General features: G+C 50.1%; 1 protein-coding gene across 5 annotated transcripts in view; it reads left to right on the top strand.

Moving 5' to 3' along the window:
* Positions 1 to 27050, top strand: part of LOC123996876 (E3 ubiquitin ligase TRAF3IP2-like) — a 76087-nt gene extending 49037 nt beyond the window's left edge. For all 5 annotated transcript variants that reach the window (XM_046300678.1, XM_046300677.1, XM_046300680.1 and 2 more), the window contains 4 exons: positions 991 to 1059; positions 3109 to 3225; positions 4899 to 4973; positions 25926 to 27050. In XM_046300678.1, the coding sequence (XP_046156634.1) occupies positions 991 to 1059; positions 3109 to 3225; positions 4899 to 4973; positions 25926 to 26072 (408 nt within the window). In that variant the 3' untranslated portion in view covers positions 26073 to 27050. The remainder of the gene's footprint in view (positions 1 to 990; positions 1060 to 3108; positions 3226 to 4898; positions 4974 to 25925) is intronic.
* Positions 27051 to 27375: the final 325 nt, after the last annotated feature.

Below are 27375 nucleotides of genomic sequence, written 5' to 3'. Positions count from 1 at the left end.
ACAGGAGTTGCAGCGATGGGACAAGACTGTAACTACCAATTGGATACCCCAAATTGGGGAGATTTTTTCTTATTTTTATAAATAAATAAAAAATATATAGGAATATATTTGACATTCTTCAAAGTAGCCTTTGCCTTGATGACATCTTTGCACAAGAAACACCTAAGATTTTCCTAAAATGAAGTCTGAAAAAAAAGTTTTTAAAAATTTTAATCATAAAATAATTTGACAACCCTGTTTGTAAACTTTTAAATGATATCAAACTCAACTGTATATTTCCGGTGATGAAGACATGGATGCCTCTTGGTAGGGTGGGGTATGCAAAACGCCTGTTAATTTCTGACCACTTCTACCACAAAATGTTCATTTATGACCACTTCTACCACAAAATGTTCACCACTTCTACCACAAAATGTTCACCACTTCTACCATGGGCAAATATGTTTAGAAAGCTTCGTTCAAATCCAAAGGGGTGCGTTCAAAAAGTGATTGAAATCAAATGTAACGAGCCAGTTGCACCTTCCTTGAGAGCTTTTGAATTCTTGAACACTGTATTTAGCATACAGTACCCTTGGGGCTGTTCCAGAGAACTAGATCAATGAGAAACTTAATGACAGGGTACAATTTGTGTTTATTATGGATCTGCCTTGGCAGCAGCTACTCTTCCTTGGGTCCAGCAAAATTATGGCGACAACAACATACACATTTAGCTTCCTTAATAAACCTTAAATATGTGGCTGTATATGTGACTGTTGGGTGTTTGGGTGTTTGTCAAAGTTAGCTGGCTAACGTAGTACATTTAGTACATTTACATTTTAGTCATTCAGCAGACGCTCTTATCCAAAGAGGCTTAAAGGAGCTATTAGGTTTGAGTGCCTTGCTCAAGGGTACATGGACAGATTCGTAAAAATCCTAGTTATCTCTGTGATTCAAACCATTTCCTCTGAAGTACTGCACCCCACTCGTCTGCTCTACATCCTGGTGTTTCAGATCGATATGTTTGAGCAGCAGTTCCGGAGCATCAGTAAGATCGACTTCATGGAGCGGTACCTCAGCGAGGTAAAGGACGTCCCTCACCTGTCATTCCAGCTCACCAGCTCTTCTTGTTAACTTAATGATAGTTCGGCTCGACATTCCTCTTCAGGGTTAAGGAATAGGGTGCTCTATGTTGGGAATAGGGTTAGGGAATAGGGTGCTCTATGTTGGGAATAGGGTTAGGGAATAGGGTTAGGGAATAGGGTGCTCTATGTTGGGAATAGGGTTAGGGAATAGGGTTAGGGAATAGGGTGCTCTGTAGGGAATAGGGTTAGGGAATAGGGTGCTCTATGTTGGGAATAGGGTTAGGGAATAGGGTGCTCTATGTTGGGAATAGGGTTCCCTGGGCCCATACGGCTCCTGAGTGACGCAGCGGTCTAAGGCACTGCATCTCAGTGCTAGAAGCGTCACTACAGACCCTGGTTTGATTCCAGGCTGTATCACAGCCAGCCGTAATTGGGAGTCCTATAGGGCGGCGCCCAATTGGCCCAGCGTCGTCCGGGTTAGGGTTTGGCCGGGGTAGGCCATCATTGTAAATAAGAATGAGTTATTTACTGACTTGCCTAGTTAAATAAAGGTTACATAACATTTAAATATGTAAAAATAATGCACTATGTAGGGAACAGTGTGACATTTGGGATATGTTTATGCTATGACCAAAACCCATGAATGTCAATAGTGAAGTTAGTGACGGGGAAGTGTAAGAGACAGACAGGTTAGTAACAGGGAAGTGTAAGAGAGACAGACAGGTTAGTAACAGGGAAGTGTAAGAGACAGACAGACAGGTTAGTAACAGGGAAGTGTAAGAGAGACAGACAGGTTAGTAACAGGGAAGTGTAAGAGAGACCGACAGGTTAGTAACAGGGAAGTGTAAGAGAGACCGACAGGTTAGTAACAGGGAAGTGTAAGAGAGACAGACAGGTTAGTAACAGGGAAGTGTAAGAGAGACAGACAGGTTAGTAACAGGGAAGTGTAAGAGAGACAGACAGGTTAGTAACAGGGAAGTGTAAGAGAGACAGACAGGTTAGTAACAGGGAAGTGTAAGAGAGACAGACAGGTTAGTAACAGGGAAGTGTAAGAGAGACAGACAGGTTAGTAACAGGGAAGTGTAAGAGAGACAGACAGGTTAGTAACAGGCCTGTGTAAGGGACAGACAGACAGGTTTTTAACAGGCCAGTGTAAGGACAGACAGACAGACAGACAGACAGACAGACAGACAGACAGACAGACAGACAGACAGACAGACAGACAGACAGACAGACAGACAGGTTAGTAACAGGCCAGTAAGGGACAGACAGACAGACAGGTTTTACACAGGCCAGTGTAAGGGACAGTCAGACAGGTTAGTAACAGGCCAGTAAGGGACAGACAGACAGACAGGTTTTACACAGGCCAGTGTAAGGGACAGTCAGACAGGTTTTAACAGGCCAGTAAGGGACAGTCAGACAGACAGGTTAGTAACAGGCCAGTAAGGGACAGACAGACAGACAGGTTAGTAACAGGCCAGTAAGGGACAGTCAGACAGACAGGTTAGTAACAGGCCAGTAAGGGACAGACAGGCAGACAGGTTAGTAACAGGCCAGTGTAAGGGACAGACAGACAGGTTAGTAACAGGCCAGTAAGGGACAGTCAGACAGGTTAGTAACAGGCCAGTGTAAGGGACACACAGTCAGACAGGTTAGTAACATGCCAGTGTAAGGGACACACAGTCAGACAGGTTAGTAACAGGCCAGTGTAAGGGACAGTCAGACAGGTTAGTAACAGGCCAGTGTAAGGGACACACAGTCAGACAGGTTAGTAACAGGCCAGTGTAAGGGACACACAGTCAGACAGGTTAGTAACAGGCCAGTGTAAGGGACAGACAGTCAGACAGGTTAGTAACATGCCAGTGTAAGGGACAGACAGTCAGACAGGTTAGTAACATGCCAGTGTAAGGGACACACAGTCAGACAGGTTAGTAACATGCCAGTGTAAGGGACAGACAGTCAGACAGACAGACAGACAGGTTAGTAACATGCCAGTGTAAGGGACAGTCAGACAGGTGTCTAACTCCTCTGTGCTTCACCCTTACAGAAGGAATACCTCATTATCATCATCATCAGTCCAAAGTACCATGAGACTGTGACCTCATCACCGGTCAGCTTAGAGAACGACGAGAGGATCCTCAACACAGTCTACATACACAAACAGGTACCTCAACACTGTCAGACCTCAACACTGTCTACATACACAAACAGGTACCTCAACACTGTCAGACCTCAACACTATCAGACCTCAACACAGTCAGACCTCAACACTGTCTACATACACAAACAGGTACCTCAACACTGTCAGACCTCAACACTATCAGACCTCAACACAGTCAGACCTCAACACTGTCTACATACACAAACAGGTACCTCAACACTGTCCGACCTCAACACTGTCCGACCTCAACACAGTCAGACCTCAACACTGTCTACATACACAAACGGGTACCTCAACACTGTCAGACCTCAACACTGTCCGACCTCAACACTGTCCGACCTCAACACGGTCAACCCTGTTACAGTCAACCCTGTTACGGTCAACCCTGTTACGGTCAACCCTGTTACGGTCAACCCTGTTACAGTCAACCCTGTTGCAGTCAACCCTGTTGCAGTCAACCCTGTTACGGTCAACCCTGTTACGGTCAACCCTGTTACAGTCAACCCTGTTACGGTCAACCCTGTTACAGTCAACCCTGTTACGGTCAACCCTGTTGCAGTCAACCCTGTTACAGTCAACCCTGTTACGGTCAACCCTGTTACAGTCAACCCTGTTACGGTCAACCCTGTTACAGTCAACCCTGTTACAGTCAACCCTGTTACAGTCAACCCTGTTACGGTCAACCCTGTTACAGTCAACCCTGTTACAGTCAACCCTGTTACGGTCAACCCTGTTACAGTCAACCCTGTTACAGTCAACCCTGTTACGGTCAACCCTGTTACGGTCAACCCTGTTACGGTCAACCCTGTTACAGTCAACCCTGTTACGGTCAACCCTGTTACGGTCAACCCTGTTACGGTCAACCCTGTTACAGTCAACCCTGTTACAGTCAACCCTGTTACGGTCAACCCTGTTACGGTCAACCCTGTTACGGTCAACCCTGTTACAGTCAACCCTGTTACTTTATTTGGCACTTAATTGACACTTACTGTAGTCATTTTTTTTAATTGTCTTTTTTCTATAACAAACACACTGTTGACATGTAGATTATGGTGTAATTTAATGTTTTGCCTTGTGTGGTAGGTTTGGTGGCTTTTGACATTCTCATGTAGGTGTCATAACCAGCCATAGAATAATGGTCACAACAGGTGTCACAACAGGTGTGAATATGCCATGACAGTGTCATTAAAACAGCTTATGACATGTTCTGTCATCATGATGTGGCTCTGACCGTGTCATAATGCTGGGTCACATGTTCTGTCATCATGATGTGGCTCTGACCGTGTCATAATGCTGGGTCACATGTTCTGTCATCATGATGTGGCTCTGACCGTGTCATAATGCTGGGTCACATGTTCTGTCATCATGATGTGGCTCTGACCGTGTCATAATGCTGGGTCACATGTTATGTCATCATGATGTGGCTCTGACCGTGTCATAACGCTGGGTCACATGTTCTGTCATCATGATGTGGCTCTGACCGTGTCATAATGCTGGGTCACATGTTCTGTCATCATGATGTGGCTCTGATCGTGTCATAATGCTGGGTCACATGTTCTGTCATCATGATGTGGCTCTGACTGTGTCATAATACTGGGTCACATGTTCTGTCATCATGATGTGGCTCTGACCATGTCATAATGCTGGGTCACATGTTCTGTGTGTTTGTGCTGCAGCTGCAGAATGAGTTCATTCAGAACGGCAGTAAGAACTTCCGGTTCATCCCTATCCTGTTCCCTGGGGCTAGAAAGGTAAAATATATACATCTGTCTCTCTGCTGCTGTAGCTGCTTTATCGTCAACACAACATTACACTGCTATCAATTTTTTAAATCATGACAAGTTAGCTTGCGTCGGTGACATGCCCGTGATACAGGTGCCCAGTAGGGAGCATGTTGATGGTGCACAAGTCGCCGGCTTATCGACTCATTGTGAATCTCAAACAGCCACGTAAAACGGTCTTGAGTGACAACAAATTAGCTGATTCGCTTTCCATGCAACCATTCCCTTCAACACACTCATTTGCCTATACTCAAGTCGTCATATTGTCCTGCAGCTACCTTTACTCCAGTCACCATATTGTCCTGCAGCTAACCATACTCCAGTCACCATATTGTCCTGCAGCTAACCATACTCCAGTCACCATATTGTCCTGCAGCTACCCATACTCCAGTCACCATATTGTCCTGCAGCTAACCATACTCCAGTCACCATATTGTCCTGCAGCTACCCACACGCCAGTCACCATATTGTTCTGCAGCTACCCATACTCCAGTCACCATATTGTCCTGCAGCTACCCATACTCAAGTCGTCATATTGTTCTGCAGCTACCCATACTCCAGTCACCATATTGTCCTGCAGCTACCCATACTCAAGTCGTCATATTGTCCTGCAGCTACCCATACTCCAGTCACCATATTGGGCTACAGCTACCCATACTCCAGTCACCATATTGTCCTGCAGCTACCCATACTCCAGTCACCATATTGGGCTACAGCTACCCATACTCCAGTCACCATATTGTCCTGCAGCTACCCATACTCCAGTCACCATATTGGGCTACAGCTACCCATACTCCAGTCACCATATTGTCCTGCAGCTACCCATACTCCAGTCACCATATTGGGGGACAGCTACCCATACTCCAGTCACCATATTGGGCTACAGCTACCCATACTCCAGTCACCATATTGTCCTGCAGCTACCCATACTCCAGTCACCATATTGGGGGACAGCTACCCATACTCCAGTCACCATACTAGGGGACAGCTACCCATACTCCAGTCACCATACTGGGGGACAGCTACCCATACTCCAGTCACCATATTGGGCTGCAGCTACCCATACTCCAGTCACCATATTGGGCTGCAGCTACCCATACTCCAGTCACCATATTGGGGGACAGCTACCCATACAGTCACCATACTGAGGGACAGCTACCCATGTTGTCCTGGGGGACAGCTACCCATACTCCAGTCACCATATTGTCCTGCAGCTACCCATACTCCAGTCACCATATTGGCCTGCAGCTACCCATACTCCAGTCACCATATTGGCCTGCAGCTACCCCATACTCCAGTCACCATACTTGGAGACAGCTACCCATACTCTTGTCACCATATTGGGCTGCAGCTACACATACTCCAGTCACCTTACTGGGCCGCTGCTACCCATACTCCAATCACCATATTGTCCTGGAGCTACCCATACTCCAGTCACCATATTGGCCTGCAGCTACCCATACTGCAGTCACCATATTGGCCTGCAGCTACCCCATACTCCAGTCACCATACTTGGAGACAGCTACCCATACTCCTGTCACCATATTGGGCTGCAGCTACACATACTCCAGTCACCATACTGGGCCGCTGCTACCCATACTCCAGTCACCATACTGGGCCGCAGCTACCCATACTCCAGTCACCATACTGGGCTACAGCTACCCATACTCCAGTCACCATACTGGGGGACAGTTACCCATACTCCAGTCACCATATTGTCCTGCAGCTACCCATACTCCAGTCACCATATTGTCCTGCAGCTACCCATACTCCAGTCACCATATTGGGCTGCAGCTACCCATACTCCAGTCACCATATTGTCCTTTAGCTACCCATACCCCAGTCACCATACTGGGGGACAGCTACCCATACTCCAGTCACCATACTGGGGGACAGCTACCCATACTCCAGTCACCAAACTGGGGTACAGCTACCCATACTCCTGTCACCATATTGGCCTGCATCTACCGATACTCCAGTCACCATACTGTGGGACAGCTACCCATACTCCAGTCACCATATTGTCCTGCAGCTACCCATACTCCAGTCACCATATTGGCCTGCAGCTACCCATACTCCAGTCACCATATTGGGCTGCAGCTATCCATACTTCAGTCACCATATTGGCCTGCAGCTACCCATACTCCAGTCACCATACTGGGGGACAGCTACCCATACTCCAGTCACCATATTGCCCTGCAGCTACCCCATACTCCAGTCACCATACTTGGAGACAGCTACCCATATTCCTGTCACCATATTGGGCTGCAGCTACCCATACTCCAGTCACCATACTGGGCCGCAGCTACCCATACTCCAGTCACCATACTGGGAGACAGCTACGCATACTCCAGTCACCATATTGGGCTGCAGCTACCCATACTCCAGTCACCATATTGGGCTGCAGCTACCCATACTCCAGTCACCATACTGGGGGACAGCTACCCATACTCCAGTCACCATACTGGGGACAGCTACCCATACTCCAGTCACCAAACTGGGGGACAGCTACCCATACTCCAGTCACCATATTGTCCTGCAGCTACCCATACTCCAGTCACCATATTGACCTGCAGCTACCCATACTCCAGTCACCATATTGGGCTGCAGCTATCCATACTCCAGTCACCATATTGGCCTGCAGCTACCCCATACTCCAGTCACCATACTGGGAGACAGCTACCCATACTCCAGTCACCATATTGGGCTGCAGCTACCCATACTCCAGTCACCATACTGGGCCGCAGCTACCCATACTCCAGTCACCATACTGGGCCTGCAGCTACCCATACTCCAGTCACCATACTGGGCTGCAGCTACCCATACTCCAGTCACCATATTGGGCTGCAGCTACCCATACTCCAGTCACCATACTGGGGGACAGCTACCCATACTCCAGTCACCATATTGGGCTGCAGCTACCCATACTCCAGTCACCATATTGTCCTGCAGCTACCCATACTCCAGTCACCACATTGGCCTGCAGCTACCCATACTCCAGTCACTATACTGGGGGACAGCTATCCATACTCCAGTCACCATATTGGGCTGCAGCTATCCATACTCCAGTCACCATATTGCCCTGCAGCTACCCCATACTCCAGTCACCATACTTGGAGACAGCTACCCATACTCCTGTCACCATATTGGGCTGCAGCTACCCATACTCCAGTCACCATACTGGGCCGCAGCTACCCATACTCCAGTCACCATACTGGGAGACAGCTACCCATACTCCAGTCACCATATTGGGCTGCAGCTACCCATACTCCAGTCACCATATTGGGCTGCAGCTACCCATACTCCAGTCACCATACTGGGGGACAGCTACCCATACTCCAGTCACCATACTGAGGGACAGCTACCCATACTCCAGTCACCAAACTGGGGGACAGCTACCCATACTCCAGTCACCATATTGTCCTGCAGCTACCCATACTCCAGTCACCATATTGGCCTGCAGCTACCCCATACTCCAGTCACCATACTTGGAGACAGCTACCCATACTCCTGTCACCATATTGGGCTGCAGCTACCCATACTCCAGTCACCATACTGGGCCGCAGCTACCCATACTCCAGTCACCATACTGGCCTGCAGCTACCCATACTCCAGTCAACATACTGGGCTGCAGCTACCCATACTCCAGTCACCGTATTGGGCTGCAGCTACCCATACTCCAGTCACCATACTGGGGGACAGTTACCCATACTCCAGTCACCATATTGTCCTGCAGCTACCCATACTCCAGTCACCATATTGTCCTGCAGCTACCCATACTCCAGTCACCATATTGGGCTGCAGCTACCCATACACCAGTCACCATACTGGGGTACAGCTACCCATACTCCAGTCACCATACTGGGGGACAGCTACCCATACTCCAGTCACCAAACTGGGGGACAGCTACCCATACTCCTGTCACCATATTGGCCTGCAGCTACCCAGACTCCAGTCATCATATTGTCCTGCAGCTACCGATACTCCAGTCACCATACTGTGGGACAGCTACCCATACTCCAGTCACCAAACAGGGGGACAGCTACCCATACTCCTGTCACCATATTGGCCTGCAGCTACCCAGACTCCAGTCACCATATTGTCCTGCAGCTACCCATACTCCAGTCACCATACTGGGCCGCAGCTACCCATACTCCAGTCACCATACTGGGCTGCAGCTACCCATACTCCAGTCACCATACTGGCGGACAGTTACCCATACTCCAGTCACCATATTGTCCTGCAGCTACCCATACTCCAGTCACCATACTGGGCCGCAGCTACCCATACTCCAGTTACCCTATTGGGCTGCAGCTACCCATACTCCAGTCACCATACTGGACCGCAGCTAACCATACTCCAGTCACCATACTGGGCTGCAGCTACCCGTACTCCAGTCACCATATTGGGCTGCAGCTACCCATACTCCAGTCACCATATTGTCCTTTAGCTACCCATACCCCAGTCACCATACTGGGGGACAGCTACCCATACTCCAGTCACCATACTGGGGGACAGCTACCCATACTCCAGTCACCATACTGGGGGACAGCTACCCATACTCCAGTCACCAAACTGGGGGACAGCTACCCATACTCCTGTCACCAAATTGGCCTGCAGCTACCCATACTCCAGTCACCATATTGTCCTGCAGCTACCGATACTCCAGTCACCATACTGGGGGACAGCTACCCATACTCCAGTCACCATATTGTCCTGCAGCTACCCATACTCCAGTCACCATATTGGGCTGCAGCTACCCATACTCCAGTCACCATACTGGGGGACAGTTACCCATACTCCAGTCACCATATTGTCCTGCAGCTACCCATACTCCAGTCACCATATTGGGCTGCAGCTACCCATACTCCAGTCACCATATTGGGCTGCAGCTACCCATACTCCAGTCACCATACTTGGAGACAGCTACCCATACTCCTGTCACCATATTGGGCTGCAGCTACCCATACTCCAGTCACCATACTGGGCCGCAGCTACCCATACTCCAGTCACCATACTGGGAGACAGCTACGCATACTCCAGTCACCATATTGGGCTGCAGCTACCCATACTCCAGTCACCATATTGGGCTGCAGCTACCCATACTCCAGTCACCATACTGGGGGACAGCTACCCATACTCCAGTCACCATACTGAGGGACAGCTACCCATACTCCAGTCACCAAACTGGGGGACAGCTACCCATACTCCAGTCACCATATTGTCCTGCAGCTACCCATACTCCAGTCACCATATTGGCCTGCAGCTACCCCATACTCCAGTCACCATACTTGGAGACAGCTACCCATACTCCTGTCACCATATTGGGCTGCAGCTACCCATACTCCAGTCACCATACTGGGCCGCAGCTACCCATACTCCAGTCACCATACTGGGCCGCAGCTACCCATACTCCAGTCACCATACTGGGGGACAGTTACCCATACTCCAGTCACCATATTGTCCTGCAGCTACCCATACTCCAGTCACCATATTGGGCTGCAGCTACCCATACTCCAGTCACCATATTGCCCTGCAGCTACCCCATACTCCAGTCACCATACTTGGAGACAGCTACCCATACTCCTGTCACCATATTGGGCTGCAGCTACCCATACTCCAGTCACCATACTGGGCCGCAGCTACCCATACTCCAGTCACCATACTGGGAGACAGCTACGCATACTCCAGTCACCATATTGGGCTGCAGCTACCCATACTCCAGTCACCATATTGGGCTGCAGCTACCCATACTCCAGTCACCATACTGGGGGACAGCTACCCATACTCCAGTCACCATACTGAGGGACAGCTACCCATACTCCAGTCACCAAACTGGGGGACAGCTACCCATACTCCAGTCACCATATTGTCCTGCAGCTACCCATACTCCAGTCACCATATTGGCCTGCAGCTACCCCATACTCCAGTCACCATACTTGGAGACAGCTACCCATACTCCTGTCACCATATTGGGCTGCAGCTACCCATACTCCAGTCACCATACTGGGCCGCAGCTACCCATACTCCAGTCACCATACTGGGCCGCAGCTACCCATACTCCAGTCACCGTATTGGGCTGCAGCTACCCATACTCCAGTCACCATACTGGGGGACAGTTACCCATACTCCAGTCACCATATTGTCCTGCAGCTACCCATACTCCAGTCACCATATTGTCCTGCAGCTACCCATACTCCAGTCACCATATTGGGCTGCAGCTACCCATACTCCAGTCACCATACTGGGGTACAGCTACCCATACTCCAGTCACCATACTGGGGGACAGCTACCCATACTCCAGTCACCAAACTGGGGGACAGCTACCCATACTCCTGTCACCATATTGGCCTGCAGCTACCCAGACTCCAGTCATCATATTACCCATACTCCTGTCACCATATTGTCCTGCAGCTACCGATACTCCAGTCACCATACTGTGGGACAGCTACCCATACTCCAGTCACCAAACAGGGGGACAGCGACCCATACTCCTGTCACCATATTGGCCTGCAGCTACCCAGACTCCAGTCACCATATTGTCCTGCAGCTACCCATACTCCAGTCACCATACTGGGCCGCAGCTACCCATACTCCAGTCACCATACTGGGCTGCAGCTACCCATACTCCAGTCACCATACTGGCGGACAGTTACCCATACTCCAGTCACCATATTGTCCTGCAGCTACCCATACTCCAGTCACCAAACTGGGGGACAGCTACCCATACTCCTGTCACCAAATTGGCCTGCAGCTACCCATACTCCAGTCACCATATTGTCCTGCAGCTACCGATACTCCAGTCACCATACTGGGGGACAGCTACCCATACTCCAGTCACCATATTGTCCTGCAGCTACCCATACTCCAGTCACCATATTGGGCTGCAGCTACCCATACTCCAGTCACCATACTGGGGACAGCTACCCATACTCCAGTCACCATATTGTCCTGCAGCTACCCATACTCCAGTCACCATACTGTCACCATATTGGGCTGCAGCTACCCATACTCCAGTCACCATACTGGGGGACAGCTACCCATACTCCAGTCACCATACTGGGGGGGTCACCAAACTGGGGACAGCTACCCATACTCCTGTCACCATATTGGCCTGCAGCTACCCAGACTCCAGTCACCATATTGTCCTGCAGCTACCCATACTCCAGTCACCATACTGGGCCGCAGCTACCCATACTCCAGTCACCATACTGGGCTGCAGCTACCCATACTCCAGTCACCATATTGGGCTGCAGCTACCCATACTCCAGTCACCATACTGGGGGACAGTTACCCATACTCCAGTCACCATATTGTCCTGCAGCTACCCATACTCCAGTCACTATACTTGGTCGCAGCTACCCATACTCCAGTCACCCTATTGGGCTGCAGCTACCCATACTCCAGTCACCATACTGGGCCGCAGCTACCCATACTCCAGTCACCATACTGGGCTGCAGCTACCCATACTCCAGTCACCATATTGGGCTGCAGCTACCCATACTCCAGTCACCATATTGGGCTGCAGCTACACATACCCCAGTCACCATACTGGGGGACAGCTACCCATACTCCAGTCACCAAACTGGGGGACAGCTACCCATACTCCTGTCACCATATTGTCCTGCAGCTACCCATACTCCAGTCACCATACTGGGGGACAGCTACCCATACTCCAGTCACCATATTGGGCTGCAGCTACCCATACTCTAGTCACCATATTGTCCTGCAGCTACCCATACTCAAGTCGTTATATTGTCCTGCAGCTACCCATACTCCAGTCACCATATTGGGCTGCAGCTACGCATACTCCAGTCACCATACTGGGGGACAGTTACCCATACTCCAGTCACCATATTGTCCTGCAGCTACCCATACTCCAGTCACCATATTGTCCTGCAGCTACCCATACTCCAGTCACCATATTGGGCTGCAGCTACCCATACTCCAGTCACCATATTGTCCTTTAACTACCCATACCCCAGTCACCATACTGGGGGACAGCTACCCATACTCCAGTCACCATACTGGGGGACAGCTACCCATACTCCAGTCAGCATACTGGGGGACAGCTACCCATACTCCAGTCACCAAACTGGGGGACAGCTACCCATACTCCTGTCACCATATTGGCCTGCAGCTACCCAGACTCCAGTCACCATATTGTCCTGCAGCTACCGATACTCCAGTCACCATACTGTGGGACAGCTACCCATACTCCAATCACCAAACTGGGGGACAGCTACCCATACTCCTGTCACCATATTGGCCTGCAGATAACCAGACTCCAGTCACCATATTGTCCTGCAGCTACCCATACTCCAGTCACCATACTGGGCCGCAGCTACCCATATTCCAGTCACCATACTGGGCTGCAGCTACCCGTACTCCAGTCACCATATTGGGCTGCAGCTACCCATACTCCAGTCACCATATTGTCCTTTAGCTACCCATACCCCAGTCACCATACTGGGGGACAGCTACCCATACTCCAGTCACCATACTGGGGGACAGCTACCCATACTCCAGTCACCAAACTGGGGGACAGCTACCCATACTCCTGTCACCATATTGGCCTGCAGCTACCCATACTCCAGTCACCATATTGTCCTGCAGCTACCGATACTCCAGTCACCATACTGGGGGACAGCTACCCATACTCCAGTCACCATATTGTCCTGCAGCTACCCATACTCCAGTCACCATATTGGCCTGCAGCTACCCATACTCCAGTCACCATATTGGGCTGCAGCGACCCATTCTACAGTCACCATGCTGGGCCTCACCTACCCATACTCCAGTCACCATTTTGGGCTACAGCTACCCATACTCCAGTCACCATATTGGGCTGCAGCTAACCATACTCCAGTCAACATATTGGCCTGCAGCTACCCATACTCCAGTCACCATATTGGCCTGCAGCTACCCATACTCCAGTCACCATATTGGCCTGCAGCTACCCATGCTCCAGTCACCATACTGGGGGACAGCTACCCATACTCCAGTCACCATACTGGGGGACAGCTACCCATACTCCAGTCACCATATTGGGCTGCAGCTACCCATACTCCAGTCACCATATTGTCCTGCAGCTAACCATACTCAAGTTGTTATATTGTCCTGCAGATACCCATACTTCAGTCACCATATTGGCCTGCAGCTACCCATACTCCAGTCACCATACTGGGAGACAGCTACCCATACTCCAGTCACCATATTGTCCTGCAGCTGCCGATACTCCAGTCACCATACTGTGGGACAGCTACCCATACTCCAGTCACCATATTGGCCTGCAGCTACCCATACTCCAGTCACCATAATGGGGGACAGCTACCCATAATCCAGTCACCATACTAGGGACAGCTACCCATACTCCAGTCACCATATTGTCCTTTAGCTACCCATACTCCAGTCACCATATTGGCCTGCAGCTATCCATACTCCAGTCACCATATTGGGCTGCAGCTATCCATACTCCAGTCACCATATTGGGCTGCAGCTACCCATACTCCAGTCACCATTTTGGGCTGCAGCTACCCATACTCCAGTCACCATATTGGCCTGCAGCTACCCATACTCCAGTCACCATACTGGGGGACAGCTACCCATACTCCAGTCACCATATTGCCCTGCAGCTACCCCATACTCCAGTCACCATACTTGGAGACAGCTACCCATATTCCTGTCACCATATTGGGCTGCAGCTACCCATACTCCAGTCACCATACTGGGCCGCAGCTACCCATACTCCAGTCACCATACTGGGAGACAGCTACGCATACTCCAGTCACCATATTGGGCTGCAGCTACCCATACTCCAGTCACCATATTGGGCTGCAGCTACCCATACTCCAGTCACCATACTGGGGGACAGCTACCCATACTCCAGTCACCATACTGAGGGACAGCTACCCATACTCCAGTCACCAAACTGGGGGACAGCTACCCATACTCCAGTCACCATATTGTCCTGCAGCTACCCATACTCCAGTCACCATATTGACCTGCAGCTACCCATACTCCAGTCACCATATTGGGCTGCAGCTATCCATACTCCAGTCACCATATTGGCCTGCAGCTACCCCATACTCCAGTCACCATACTTGGAGACAGCTACCCATACTCCAGTCACCATATTGGGCTGCAGCTACCCATACTCCAGTCACCATACTGGGCCGCAGCTACCCATACTCCAGTCACCATACTGGGCCGCAGCTACCCATACTCCAGTCAACATACTGGGCTGCAGCTACCCATACTCCAGTCACCGTATTGGGCTGCAGCTACCCATACTCCAGTCACCATACTGGGGGACAGCTACCCATACTCCAGTCACCATATTGGGCTGCAGCTACCCATACTCCAGTCACCATATTGTCCTGCAGCTACCCATACTCCAGTCACCATATTGGCCTGCAGCTACCCATACTCCAGTCACTATACTGGGGGACAGCTACCCATACTCCAGTCACCATATTGGGCTGCAGCTATCCATACTCCAGTCACCATATTGCCCTGCAGCTACCCCATACTCCAGTCACCATACTTGGAGACAGCTACCCATACTCCTGTCACCATATTGGGCTGCAGCTACCCATACTCCAGTCACCATACTGGGCCGCAGCTACCCATACTCCAGTCACCATACTGGGAGACAGCTACGCATACTCCAGTCACCATATTGGGCTGCAGCTACCCATACTCCAGTCACCATATTGGGCTGCAGCTACCCATACTCCAGTCACCATACTGGGGGACAGCTACCCATACTCCAGTCACCATACTGAGGGACAGCTACCCATACTCCAGTCACCAAACTGGGGGACAGCTACCCATACTCCAGTCACCATATTGTCCTGCAGCTACCCATACTCCAGTCACCATATTGGCCTGCAGCTACCCCATACTCCAGTCACCATACTTGGAGACAGCTACCCATACTCCTGTCACCATATTGGGCTGCAGCTACCCATACTCCAGTCACCATACTGGGCCGCAGCTACCCATACTCCAGTCACCATACTGGGCCGCAGCTACCCATACTCCAGTCAACATACTGGGCTGCAGCTACCATACTCCAGTCACCGTATTGGGCTGCAGCTACCCATACTCCAGTCACCATACTGGGGGACAGTTACCCATACTCCAGTCACCATATTGTCCTGCAGCCACCCATACTCCAGTCACCATATTGTCCTGCAGCTACCCATACTCCAGTCACCATATTGGGCTGCAGCTACCCATACTCCAGTCACCATATTGTCCTGCAGCTACCCATACTCCAGTCACCATACTGGGGTACAGCTACCCATACTCCAGTCACCATACTGGGGGACAGTTACCCATACTCCAGTCACCATATTGTCCTGCAGCTACCCATACTCCAGTCACCATATTGTCCTGCAGCTACCCATACTCCAGTCACCATATTGGGCTGCAGCTACCCATACTCCAGTCACCATATTGTCCTGCAGCTACCCATACTCCAGTCACCATACTGGGGTACAGCTACCCATACTCCAGTCACCATACTGTGGGACAGCTACCCATACTCCAGTCACCAAACAGGGGGACAGCTACCCATACTCCTGTCACCATATTGGCCTGCAGCTACCCAGACTCCAGTCACCATATTGTCCTGCAGCTACCCATACTCCAGTCACCATACTGGGCCGCAGCTACCCATACTCCAGTCACCATACTGGGCTGCAGCTACCCATACTCCAGTCACCATACTGGCGGACAGTTACCCATACTCCAGTCACCATATTGTCCTGCAGCTACCCATACTCCAGTCACCATACTGGGCCGCAGCTACCCATACTCCAGTTACCCTATTGGGCTGCAGCTACCCATACTCCAGTCACCATACTGGACCGCAGGTAACCATACTCCAGTCACCATACTGGGCTGCAGCTACCCGTACTCCAGTCACCATATTGGGCTGCAGCTACCCATACTCCAGTCACCATATTGTCCTTTAGCTACCCATACCCCAGTCACCATACTGGGGGACAGCTACCCATACTCCAGTCACCATACTGGGGGACAGCTACCCATACTCCAGTCACCATACTGGGGGACAGCTACCCATACTCCAGTCACCAAACTGGGGGACAGCTACCCATACTCCAGTCACCATATTGTCCTGCAGCTACCCATACTCCAGTCACCATATTGGCCTGCAGCTACCCATACTCCAGTCACCATATTGGGCTGCAGCGACCCATTCTACAGTCACCATACTGGGCCGCAGCTACCCATACTCCAGTCACTATACTGGGCTGCAGCTCCCCATACTCCAGTCACCCTATTGGGCTGCAGCTACCCATACTCCAGTCACCATATTGGCCTGCAGCTACCCATACTCCAGTCACCATACTGGGGGACAGCTACCCATACTCCAGTCACCATATTGGGCTGCAGCTACCCATACTCTAGTCACCATATTGTCCTGCAGCTACCCATACTCAAGTCGTTATATTGTCCTGCAGCTACCCATACTCCAGTCACCATATTGGGCTGCAGCTACCCATACTCCAGTCACCATACTGGGGGACAGTTACCCATACTCCAGTCACCATACTGGGGGACAGCTACCCATACTCCAGTCACCAAACTGGGGGACAGCTACCCATACTCCTGTCACCATATTGGCCTGCAGCTACCCAGACTCCAGTCACCATATTGTCCTGGAGCTACCCATACTCCAGTCACCATACTGGGCCGCAGCTACCCATACTCCAGTCACCATACTGGGCTGCAGCTACCCATACTCCAGTCACCATATTGGGCTGCAGCTACCCATACTCCAGTCACCATACTGGGGGACAGTTACCCATACTCCAGTCACCATATTGTCCTGCAGCTACCCATACTCCAGTCACTATACTTGGTCGCAGCTACCCATACTCCAGTCACCCTATTGGGCTGCAGCTACCCATACTCCAGTCACCATACTGGGCCGCAGCTACCCATACTCCAGTCACCATACTGGGCTGCAGCTACCCATACTCCAGTCACCATATTGGGCTGCAGCTACCCATACTCCAGTCACCATATTGGCTGCAGCTACACATACCCCAGTCACCATACTGGGGGACAGCTACCCATACTCCAGTCACCAAACTGGGGGACAGCTACCCATACTCCTGTCACCATATTGTCCTGCAGCTACCCATACTCCAGTCACCATACTGGGGGACAGCTACCCATACTCCAGTCACCATATTGGGCTGCAGCTACCCATACTCTAGTCACCATATTGTCCTGCAGCTACCCATACTCAAGTCGTTATATTGTCCTGCAGCTACCCATACTCCAGTCACCATATTGGGCTGCAGCTACGCATACTCCAGTCACCATACTGGGGGACAGTTACCCATACTCCAGTCACCATATTGTCCTGCAGCTACCCATACTCCAGTCACCATATTGTCCTGCAGCTACCCATACTCCAGTCACCATATTGGGCTGCAGCTACCCATACTCCAGTCACCATATTGTCCTTTAACTACCCATACCCCAGTCACCATACTGGGGGACAGCTACCCATACTCCAGTCACCATACTGGGGGACAGCTACCCATACTCCAGTCACCATACTGGGGGACAGCTACCCATACTCCAGTCACCAAACTGGTGGACAGCTACCCATACTCCTGTCACCATATTGGCCTGCAGCTACCCAGACTCCAGTCACCATATTGTCCTGCAGCTACCGATACTCCAGTCACCATACTGTGGGACAGCTACCCATACTCCAGTCACCATACTGGGGGACAGCTACCCATACTCCAGTCACCATATTGGGCTGCAGCTACCCATACTCTAGTCACCATATTGTCCTGCAGCTACCCATACTCAAGTCGTTATATTGTCCTGCAGCTACCCATACTCCAGTCACCATATTGGGCTGCAGCTACGCATACTCCAGTCACCATACTGGGGGACAGTTACCCATACTCCAGTCACCATATTGTCCTGCAGCTACCCATACTCCAGTCACCATATTGTCCTGCAGCTACCCATACTCCAGTCACCATATTGGGCTGCAGCTACCCATACTCCAGTCACCATATTGTCCTTTAACTACCCATACCCCAGTCACCATACTGGGGGACAGCTACCCATACTCCAGTCACCATACTGGGGGACAGCTACCCATACTCCAGTCACCATACTGGGGGACAGCTACCCATACTCCAGTCACCAAACTGGTGGACAGCTACCCATACTCCTGTCACCATATTGGCCTGCAGCTACCCAGACTCCAGTCACCATATTGTCCTGCAGCTACCGATACTCCAGTCACCATACTGTGGGACAGCTACCCATACTCCAGTCACCAAACTGGGGGACAGCTACCCATACTCCTGTCACCATATTGGCCTGCAGATAACCAGACTCCAGTCACCATATTGTCCTGCAGCTACCCATACTCCAGTCACCATACTGGGCCGCAGCTACCCATATTCTAGTCACCATATTGTCCTGCAGCTACCGATACTCCAGTCACCATACTGGGGGACAGCTACCCATACTCCAGTCACCATATTGTCCTGCAGCTACCCATACTCCAGTCACCATATTGGCCTGCAGCTACCCATACTCCAGTCACCATATTGGGCTGCAGCGACCCCTTCTACAGTCACCATGCTGGGCCTCACCTACCCATACTCCAGTCACCATTTTGGGCTACAGCTACCCATACTCCAGTCACCATATTGGGCTGCAGCTAACCATACTCCAGTCACCATATTGGCCTGCAGCTACCCATACTCCAGTCACCATATTGGCCTGCAGCTACCCATACTCCAGTCACCATATTGGCCTGCAGCTACCCATGCTCCAGTCACCATACTGGGGGACAGCTACCCATACTCCAGTCACCATACTGGGGGACAGCTACCCATACTCCAGTCACCATATTGGGCTGCAGCTACCCATACTCCAGTCACCATATTGTCCTGCAGCTAACCATACTCAAGTTGTTATATTGTCCTGCAGATACCCATACTCCAGTCACCATATTGGCCTGCAGCTATCCATACTCCAGTCACCATACTGGGAGACAGCTACCCATACTTCAGTCACCAAACTGGGGGACAGCTACCCATACTCCAGTCACCATATTGTCCTGCAGCTGCCGATACTCCAGTCACCATACTGTGGGACAGCTACCCATACTCCAGTCACCATATTGGCCTGCAGCTACCCATACTCCAGTCACCATAATGGGGGACAGCTACCCATACTCCAGTCACCATACTAGGGGACAGCTACCCATACTCCAGTCACCATATTGGCCTTTAGCTACCCATACAACAGTCACCATATTGGCCTGCAGCTATCCATACTCCAGTCACCATATTGGGCTGCAGCTATCCATACTCCAGTCACCATATTGGGCTGCAGCTACCCATACTCCAGTCACCATTTTGGGCTGCAGCTACCCATACTCCAGTCACCATATTGGCCTGCAGCTACCCATACTCCAGTCACCATATTGGCCTGCAGCTATCCATACTCCAGTCACCATACTTGGAGACAGCTACCCATACTTCAGTCACCAAACTGGGGGACAGCTACCCATACTCCAGTCACCATATTGGGCTGCAGCTATCCATACTCCAGTCACCATATTGGTCTGCAGCTACCCATACTCCAGTCACCATATTGTCCTTTAGCTACCCATACTCCAGTCACCATATTGGCCTGCAGCTATCCATACTCCAGTCACCATATTGGGCTGCAGCTATCCATACTCCAGTCACCATATTGGGCTGCAGCTATCCATACTCCAGTCACCATATTGGTCTGCAGCTACCCATACTCCAGTCACCATATTGGCCTGCAGCTACCCCATACTCCAGTCACCATATTGGCCTGCAGTTACCCATACTCCAGTCACCATTTTGGGCTGCAGCTACCCATACTCCAGTCACCATTTTGGGCTGCAGCTACCCATACTCCAGTCACCATATTGTCCTACAACTACCCATACTCAAGTTGTCATATTGTCCTGCAGCTACCCATACTCCAGTCACCATATTGTCCTGCAGCTACCCATACTCCAGTCACCATACTGGGAGACAGCTACCCATACTCCAGTCACCATATTGGGCTGCAGCTACCCATACTACAGTCACCATACTGGGCCGCAGCTACCCATACTCCAGTCACCATATTGGCCTGCAGCTACCCAGACTCCAGTCACCATATTGTCCTGCAACTACCGATACTCCAGTCACCATATTGGGCTGCAGCTATCCATACTCCAGTCACCATATTGGTCTGCAGCTACCCATACTCCAGTCACCATATTGTCCTTTAGCTACCCATACTCCAGTCACCATATTGGTCTGCAGCTACCCATACTCCAGTCACCATATTGGCCTGCAGTTACCCATACTCCAGTCACCATTTTGGGCTGCAGCTACCCATACTCCAGTCACCATTTTGGGCTGCAGCTACCCATACTCCAGTCACCAAAAATTTCCTACAACTACCCATACTCCAGTTGTCATATTGTCCTGCAGCTACCCATACTCCAGTCACCATATTGTCCTGCAGCTACCCATACTCCAGTCACCATACTGGGAGACAGCTACCCATACTCCAGTCACCATATTGGGCTGCAGCTACCCATACTACAGTCACCATACTGGGCAGCAGCTACCCATACTCCAGTCACCATATTGGCCTGCAGCTACCCAGACTCCAGTCACCATATTGTCCTGCAACTACCGATACTCCAGTCACCATACTGTGGGACAGCTACCCATACTCCAGTCACCAAACTGGGGGACAGCTACCCATACTCCTGTCACCATATTGGCCTGCAGCTACCCAGACTCCAGTCACCATATTGTCCTGTAGCTACCCATACTCCTGTCACCATACTGGGCTGCAGCTACCCATACTCCAGTCACCATATTGGGCTGCAGCTACCCATAATCCAGTCACCATACTGGGGGACAGTTACCCATACTCCAGTCACCATATTGTCCTGCAGCTAGCCATACTCCAGTCACTATACTGGGCTGCAGCTCCCCATACTCCAGTCACCCTATTAGGCTGCAGCTACCCATACTCCAGTCACCATACTGGGCCGCAGCTACCCATACTCCAGTCACCCTATTGGGCTGCAGCTACCCATACTCCAGTCACCATACTGGGCCGCAGCTACCCATACTCCAGTCACCATACTGGGCTGCAGCTACCCGTACTCCAGTCACCATATTGGGCTGCAGCTACCCATACTCCAGTCACCATATTGTCCTTTAGCTACCTATACCCCAGTCACCATACTGGGGGACAGCTACCCATACTCCAGTCACCATACTGGGGGACAGCTACCCATACTCCAGTCACCATACTGGGGCACAGCTACCCATACTCCAGTCACCAAACTGGGGGACAGCTACCCATACTCCTGTCACCATATTGGCCTGCAGCTACCCATACTCCAGTCACCATATTGTCCTGCAGCTACCGATATTCCAGTCACCATACTGGGGCCAGCTACCCATACTTCAGTCACCATATTGTCCTGCAGCTACCCATACTCCAGTCACCATATTGGCCTGCAGCTACCCATACTCCAGTCACCATATTGGGCTGCAGCGACCCATTCTACAGTCACCATGCTGGGCCGCACCTACCCATACTCCAGTCACCATTTTGGGCTACAGCTACCCATACTCCAGTCATCATATTGGGCTGCAGCTACCCATACTCCAGTCACCATACTGGGCCGCAGCTACCCATACTCCAGTCACCATATTGGCCTGCAGCTACCCATACTCCAGTCACCATATTGGCCTGCAGCTACCCATACTCCAGTCACCATACTGGGGGACAGCTACCCATACTCCAGTCACCATATTGGGCTGCAGCTACCCATACTCCAGTCACCATACTGGGAGACAGCTACCCATACTCCAGTCACCATATTGGCCTGCAGCTACCCATACTCCAGTCACCATACTGGGAGACAGCTACCCATACTTCAGTCACCAAACTGGGGGACAGGGGTCACCATATTGTCCTGCAGCTACCATACTCCAGTCACCATATTGTCCTGCAGCTAGCCGATACTCCAGTCACCATACTGTGGGACAGCTACCCATACTCCAGTCACCATATTGGCCTGCAGCTACCCATACTCTAGTCACCATACTGGGCCGCAGCTACCCATACTCCAGTCACCATATTGGCCTGCAGCTACCCATACTCCAGTCACCATATTGGCCTGCAGCTACCCATACTCCAGTCACCATATTGGCCTGCAGCTATCCATACTCCAGTCACCATATTGGCCTGCAGCTACCCATACTCCAGTCACCATATTGGGCTGCAGCGACCCATTCTACAGTCACCATGCTGGGCCGCACCTACCCATACTCCAGTCACCATTTTGGGCTACAGCTACCCATACTCCAGTCACCATATTGGGCTGCAGCTAACCATACTCCAGTCACCATATTGGCCTGCAGCTACCCATACTCCAGTCACCATACTGGGAGACAGCTACCTATACTCCAGTCACCATATTGGTCTGCAGCTACCCATACTCCAGTCACCATACTGGGCCGCAGCTACCCATACTCCAGTCACCATATTGGGCTGCAGCTACCCATACTCTAGTCACCATACTGGGCCGCAGCTACCCATACTCCAGTCACCATATTGGCCTGCAGCTACCCATACTCCAGTCACCATATTGGCCTGCAGCTACCCATACTCAAGTTGTTATATTGTCCTGCAGCTACCCATACTCCAGTCACCATATTGGGCTGCAGCTACCCATCCTCCAGTCACCATTTTGGGCTACAGCTACCCATACTCCAGTTACCATATTGGGCTGCAGCTAACCATACTCCAGTCACCATATTGGCCTGCAGCTACCCATACTCTAGTCACCATACTGGGAGACAGCTACCCATACTTCAGTCACCAAACTGGGGGACAGCTACCCATACTCCAGTCACCATATTGTCCTGCAGCTACCGATACTCCAGTCACCATACTGTGGGACAGCTACCCATACTCCAGTCACCATATTGGCCTGCAGCTACCCATACTCCAGTCACCATACTGGGGGACAGCTACCCATACTCCAGTCACCATATTGGGCTGCAGCTATCCATACTCCAGTCACCATATTGGTCTGCAGCTACCCATACTCCAGTCACCATATTGTCCTTTAGCTACCCATACTCCAGTCACCATATTGGCCTGCAGCTATCCATACTCCAGTCACCATATTGGGCTGCAGCTATCCATACTCCAGTCACCATATTGGGCTGCAGCTATCCATACTCCAGTCACCATATTTGGCTGCAGCTACCCATACTCCAGTCACCATATTGGGCTGCAGCTATCCATACTCCAGTCACCATATTGGGCTGCAGCTACCCATACTCCAGTCACCATATTGGGCTGCAGCTACCCATACTCCAGTCACCATATTGGGCTGCAGCTACCCATACTCCAGTCACCATACTGAGGGACAGCTACCCATACTCCAGTCACCATACTGAGGGACAGCTATCCATACTCCAGTCACCATATTGCGCTGCAGCTACCCATACTCCAGTCACCATATTGGGCTGCAGCTACCCATACTCCAGTCACCATATTGGGCTGCAGCTATCCATGCTCCAGTCACCATTTTGTGCTGCAGCTATCCATGCTCCAGTCACCATTTTGGGCTACAGCTACCCATACACCGGTCACCATATTGGGCTACAGCTACCCATACTCCAGTCACCATATTGGGCTGCAGCTACCCATACTCCAGTCACCATATTGGGCTGCAGCTACCCATACTCCAGTCACCATACTGAGGGACAGCTACCCATACTCCAGTCACCATACTGAGGGACAGCTATCCATACTCCAGTCACCATATTGCGCTGCAGCTACCCATACTCCAGTCACCATATTGGGCTGCAGCTACCCATACTCCAGTCACCATATTGGGCTGCAGCTATCCATGCTCCAGTCACCATTTTGGGCTGCAGCTATCCATGCTCCAGTCACCATTTTGGGCTACAGCTACCCATACTCCAGTCACCATATTGGGCTACAGCTACCCATACTCCAGTCACCATATTGGGCTGCAGCTATTCATGCTCCAGTCACCATTTTGGGCTACAGCTACCCATACTTGGACTGTAGTTGTGTCAAAGATGTTCTTCTAAGATAGACCACCTCTTGTCGTTTCCAATGGGAGTGTGCCGAGTAGGTGGGAGTGTGCCGAGTAGATTGGATCAAGTGTTGAGATGGGTTTTTTAAAGCCGCGTTTATTGGTCTATCAGATGTCAATCAGATGACTTAGTGACGTCAATAAAATACATATCCATCATTTTCAAATTTACTTCAAAATGAGATGCAGACGTTGGACTGGAGTGTTGGAGAAGATGGACTTCAACACTTGAGTTGATGTAGTTAACTTTAAGTAACTATTTGTAACTATCTACTTGGGACAAACTAGCTAGCTAGCTACCACCTGTAAGATGAAGACCATTTGTGCCTTATAAATATGCATGACGTTCATTAGGAAAACGGCCACTATCTAGTGCACTCGTCCTAAACAATGTCATCTCTAAAAACACTTAGGTAAGTCAAGTCTACCAAACGTAGTGCACTCTGTTTCTTATAGATTCTAGTTTTGGAAACATTAAACTGTATGGAGATCAAATGTTTCATTGATGAGGAAATTAGCAGAATTTCGGCCAAAATCCATCTCAACCTTCTCCCACTGCCGGGAAACGGGCTTCCTCTCATCACCATATTTGGTAGTGAGAGGAAACAGCAACCGGATGCCTCACATTTATACATCCGGTGAAATATCTGACTCATCCATCTGTAGTCGTGTTTCTTGTGAAGCTCACTCCTCTCTCTCTCCCTCAGTGTCACGTCCCTACGTGGCTCCAGAACACTCATGTCTACAGCTGGCCTAGGGACAGAGATGACGTCCTACGTCGCCTGATGAGAATAGAGAAATACAACCCTCCTCCTATTGGGAATCTACCGACCATAGTCTCTATCCCCATCTAACAGCACAGCGCCCCCGCTGGACTGGAGGTCCGACAGACTATTTAAACCATAAGGCTTCAGCCACACAAAGACTAAATATGGATTAAATCATAGTGTCTGTTTTTGTCTGTCGTAAATTAAACTCAAGTCAACTATTTTCGGACAAGTTGCATCCATAAAAATACGATGTTCTTTGAGACCATCTCTGTGGTCCTTCAGTCAATCTGTAATTTTCAGATACAAAATCTCTGTTTGGCAGTGACCTAACAGTCAGAATGGACCTCTGCTCTGAAGACATCCTCACCCTCCAGATTAGAACCTGTTGCTGATCTGGGACCAGTGAAATACTTTACCTGGATCTTTATAGGATTCAACCGGAGACAGATCTTCTATGATCTGTCAACAACTGTTTTATCTGCTATGATCTGTCAACAACTGTTTTATCTGCTATGATCTGTCAACAACTGTTTTATCTGCTATGATCTGTCAACAACTGTTTTATCTGCTATGATCTGTCAACAACTGTTTTATCTGCTATGATCTGTTAACAACTGTTTTATCTGCTAACAACTGTTTTATCTGCTATGATCTATATAATAATAATATATATGCCATTTAGCAGACGCTTTTATCCAAAGCGACTTACAGTCATGTGTGCATACATTCTACGTATGGGTGGTCCCGGGGATCGAACCCACTACCCTGGCGTTACAAGCGCCATGCTCTACCAACTGAGCTACAGAAGGACCCTCTGTTAATAACAACTGTTTTATCTGCTATGATCTGTCAACAACTGTTTTATCTTCTATGATCTGTCAATAACTGTTTTATCTGCTATGATCTGTTTTATCTGCTATGATCTGTTTTATCTGCTATGATCTGTCAACAACTGTTTTATCTGCTATGATCTGTTAACAACAACTGTTTTATCTGCTATGATCTGTCAACAACTGTTTTATCTGCTATGATCTGTTAATAACAACTGTTTTTTTATCTGCTGTTTTATCTGATCTGTCAACAACTGTTTTATCTGCTATGATCTGTCAACAACTGTTTTATCTGCTATGATCTGTCAACAACTGTTTTATCTGCTATGATCTGTCAACAACTGTTTTATCTGCTATGATCTGTTAATAACAACTGTTTTATCTGCTATGATCTGTTTTATCTGCTATGATCTGTCAACAACTGTTTTATCTGCTATGATCTGTCAACAACTGTTTTATCTGCTATGATCTGTCAACAACTGTTTTATCTGCTATGATCTGTCAACAACTGTTTTATCTGCTATGATCTGTTCAACAACTGTTTTATCTGCTATGAT

Source organism: Oncorhynchus gorbuscha, linkage group LG15, assembly GCF_021184085.1.
Source record: "Oncorhynchus gorbuscha isolate QuinsamMale2020 ecotype Even-year linkage group LG15, OgorEven_v1.0, whole genome shotgun sequence".
NCBI classification, from domain to species: Eukaryota; Metazoa; Chordata; class Actinopteri; order Salmoniformes; family Salmonidae; genus Oncorhynchus; species Oncorhynchus gorbuscha.
This window is presented reverse-complemented; position numbering and strand designations above follow the sequence as displayed.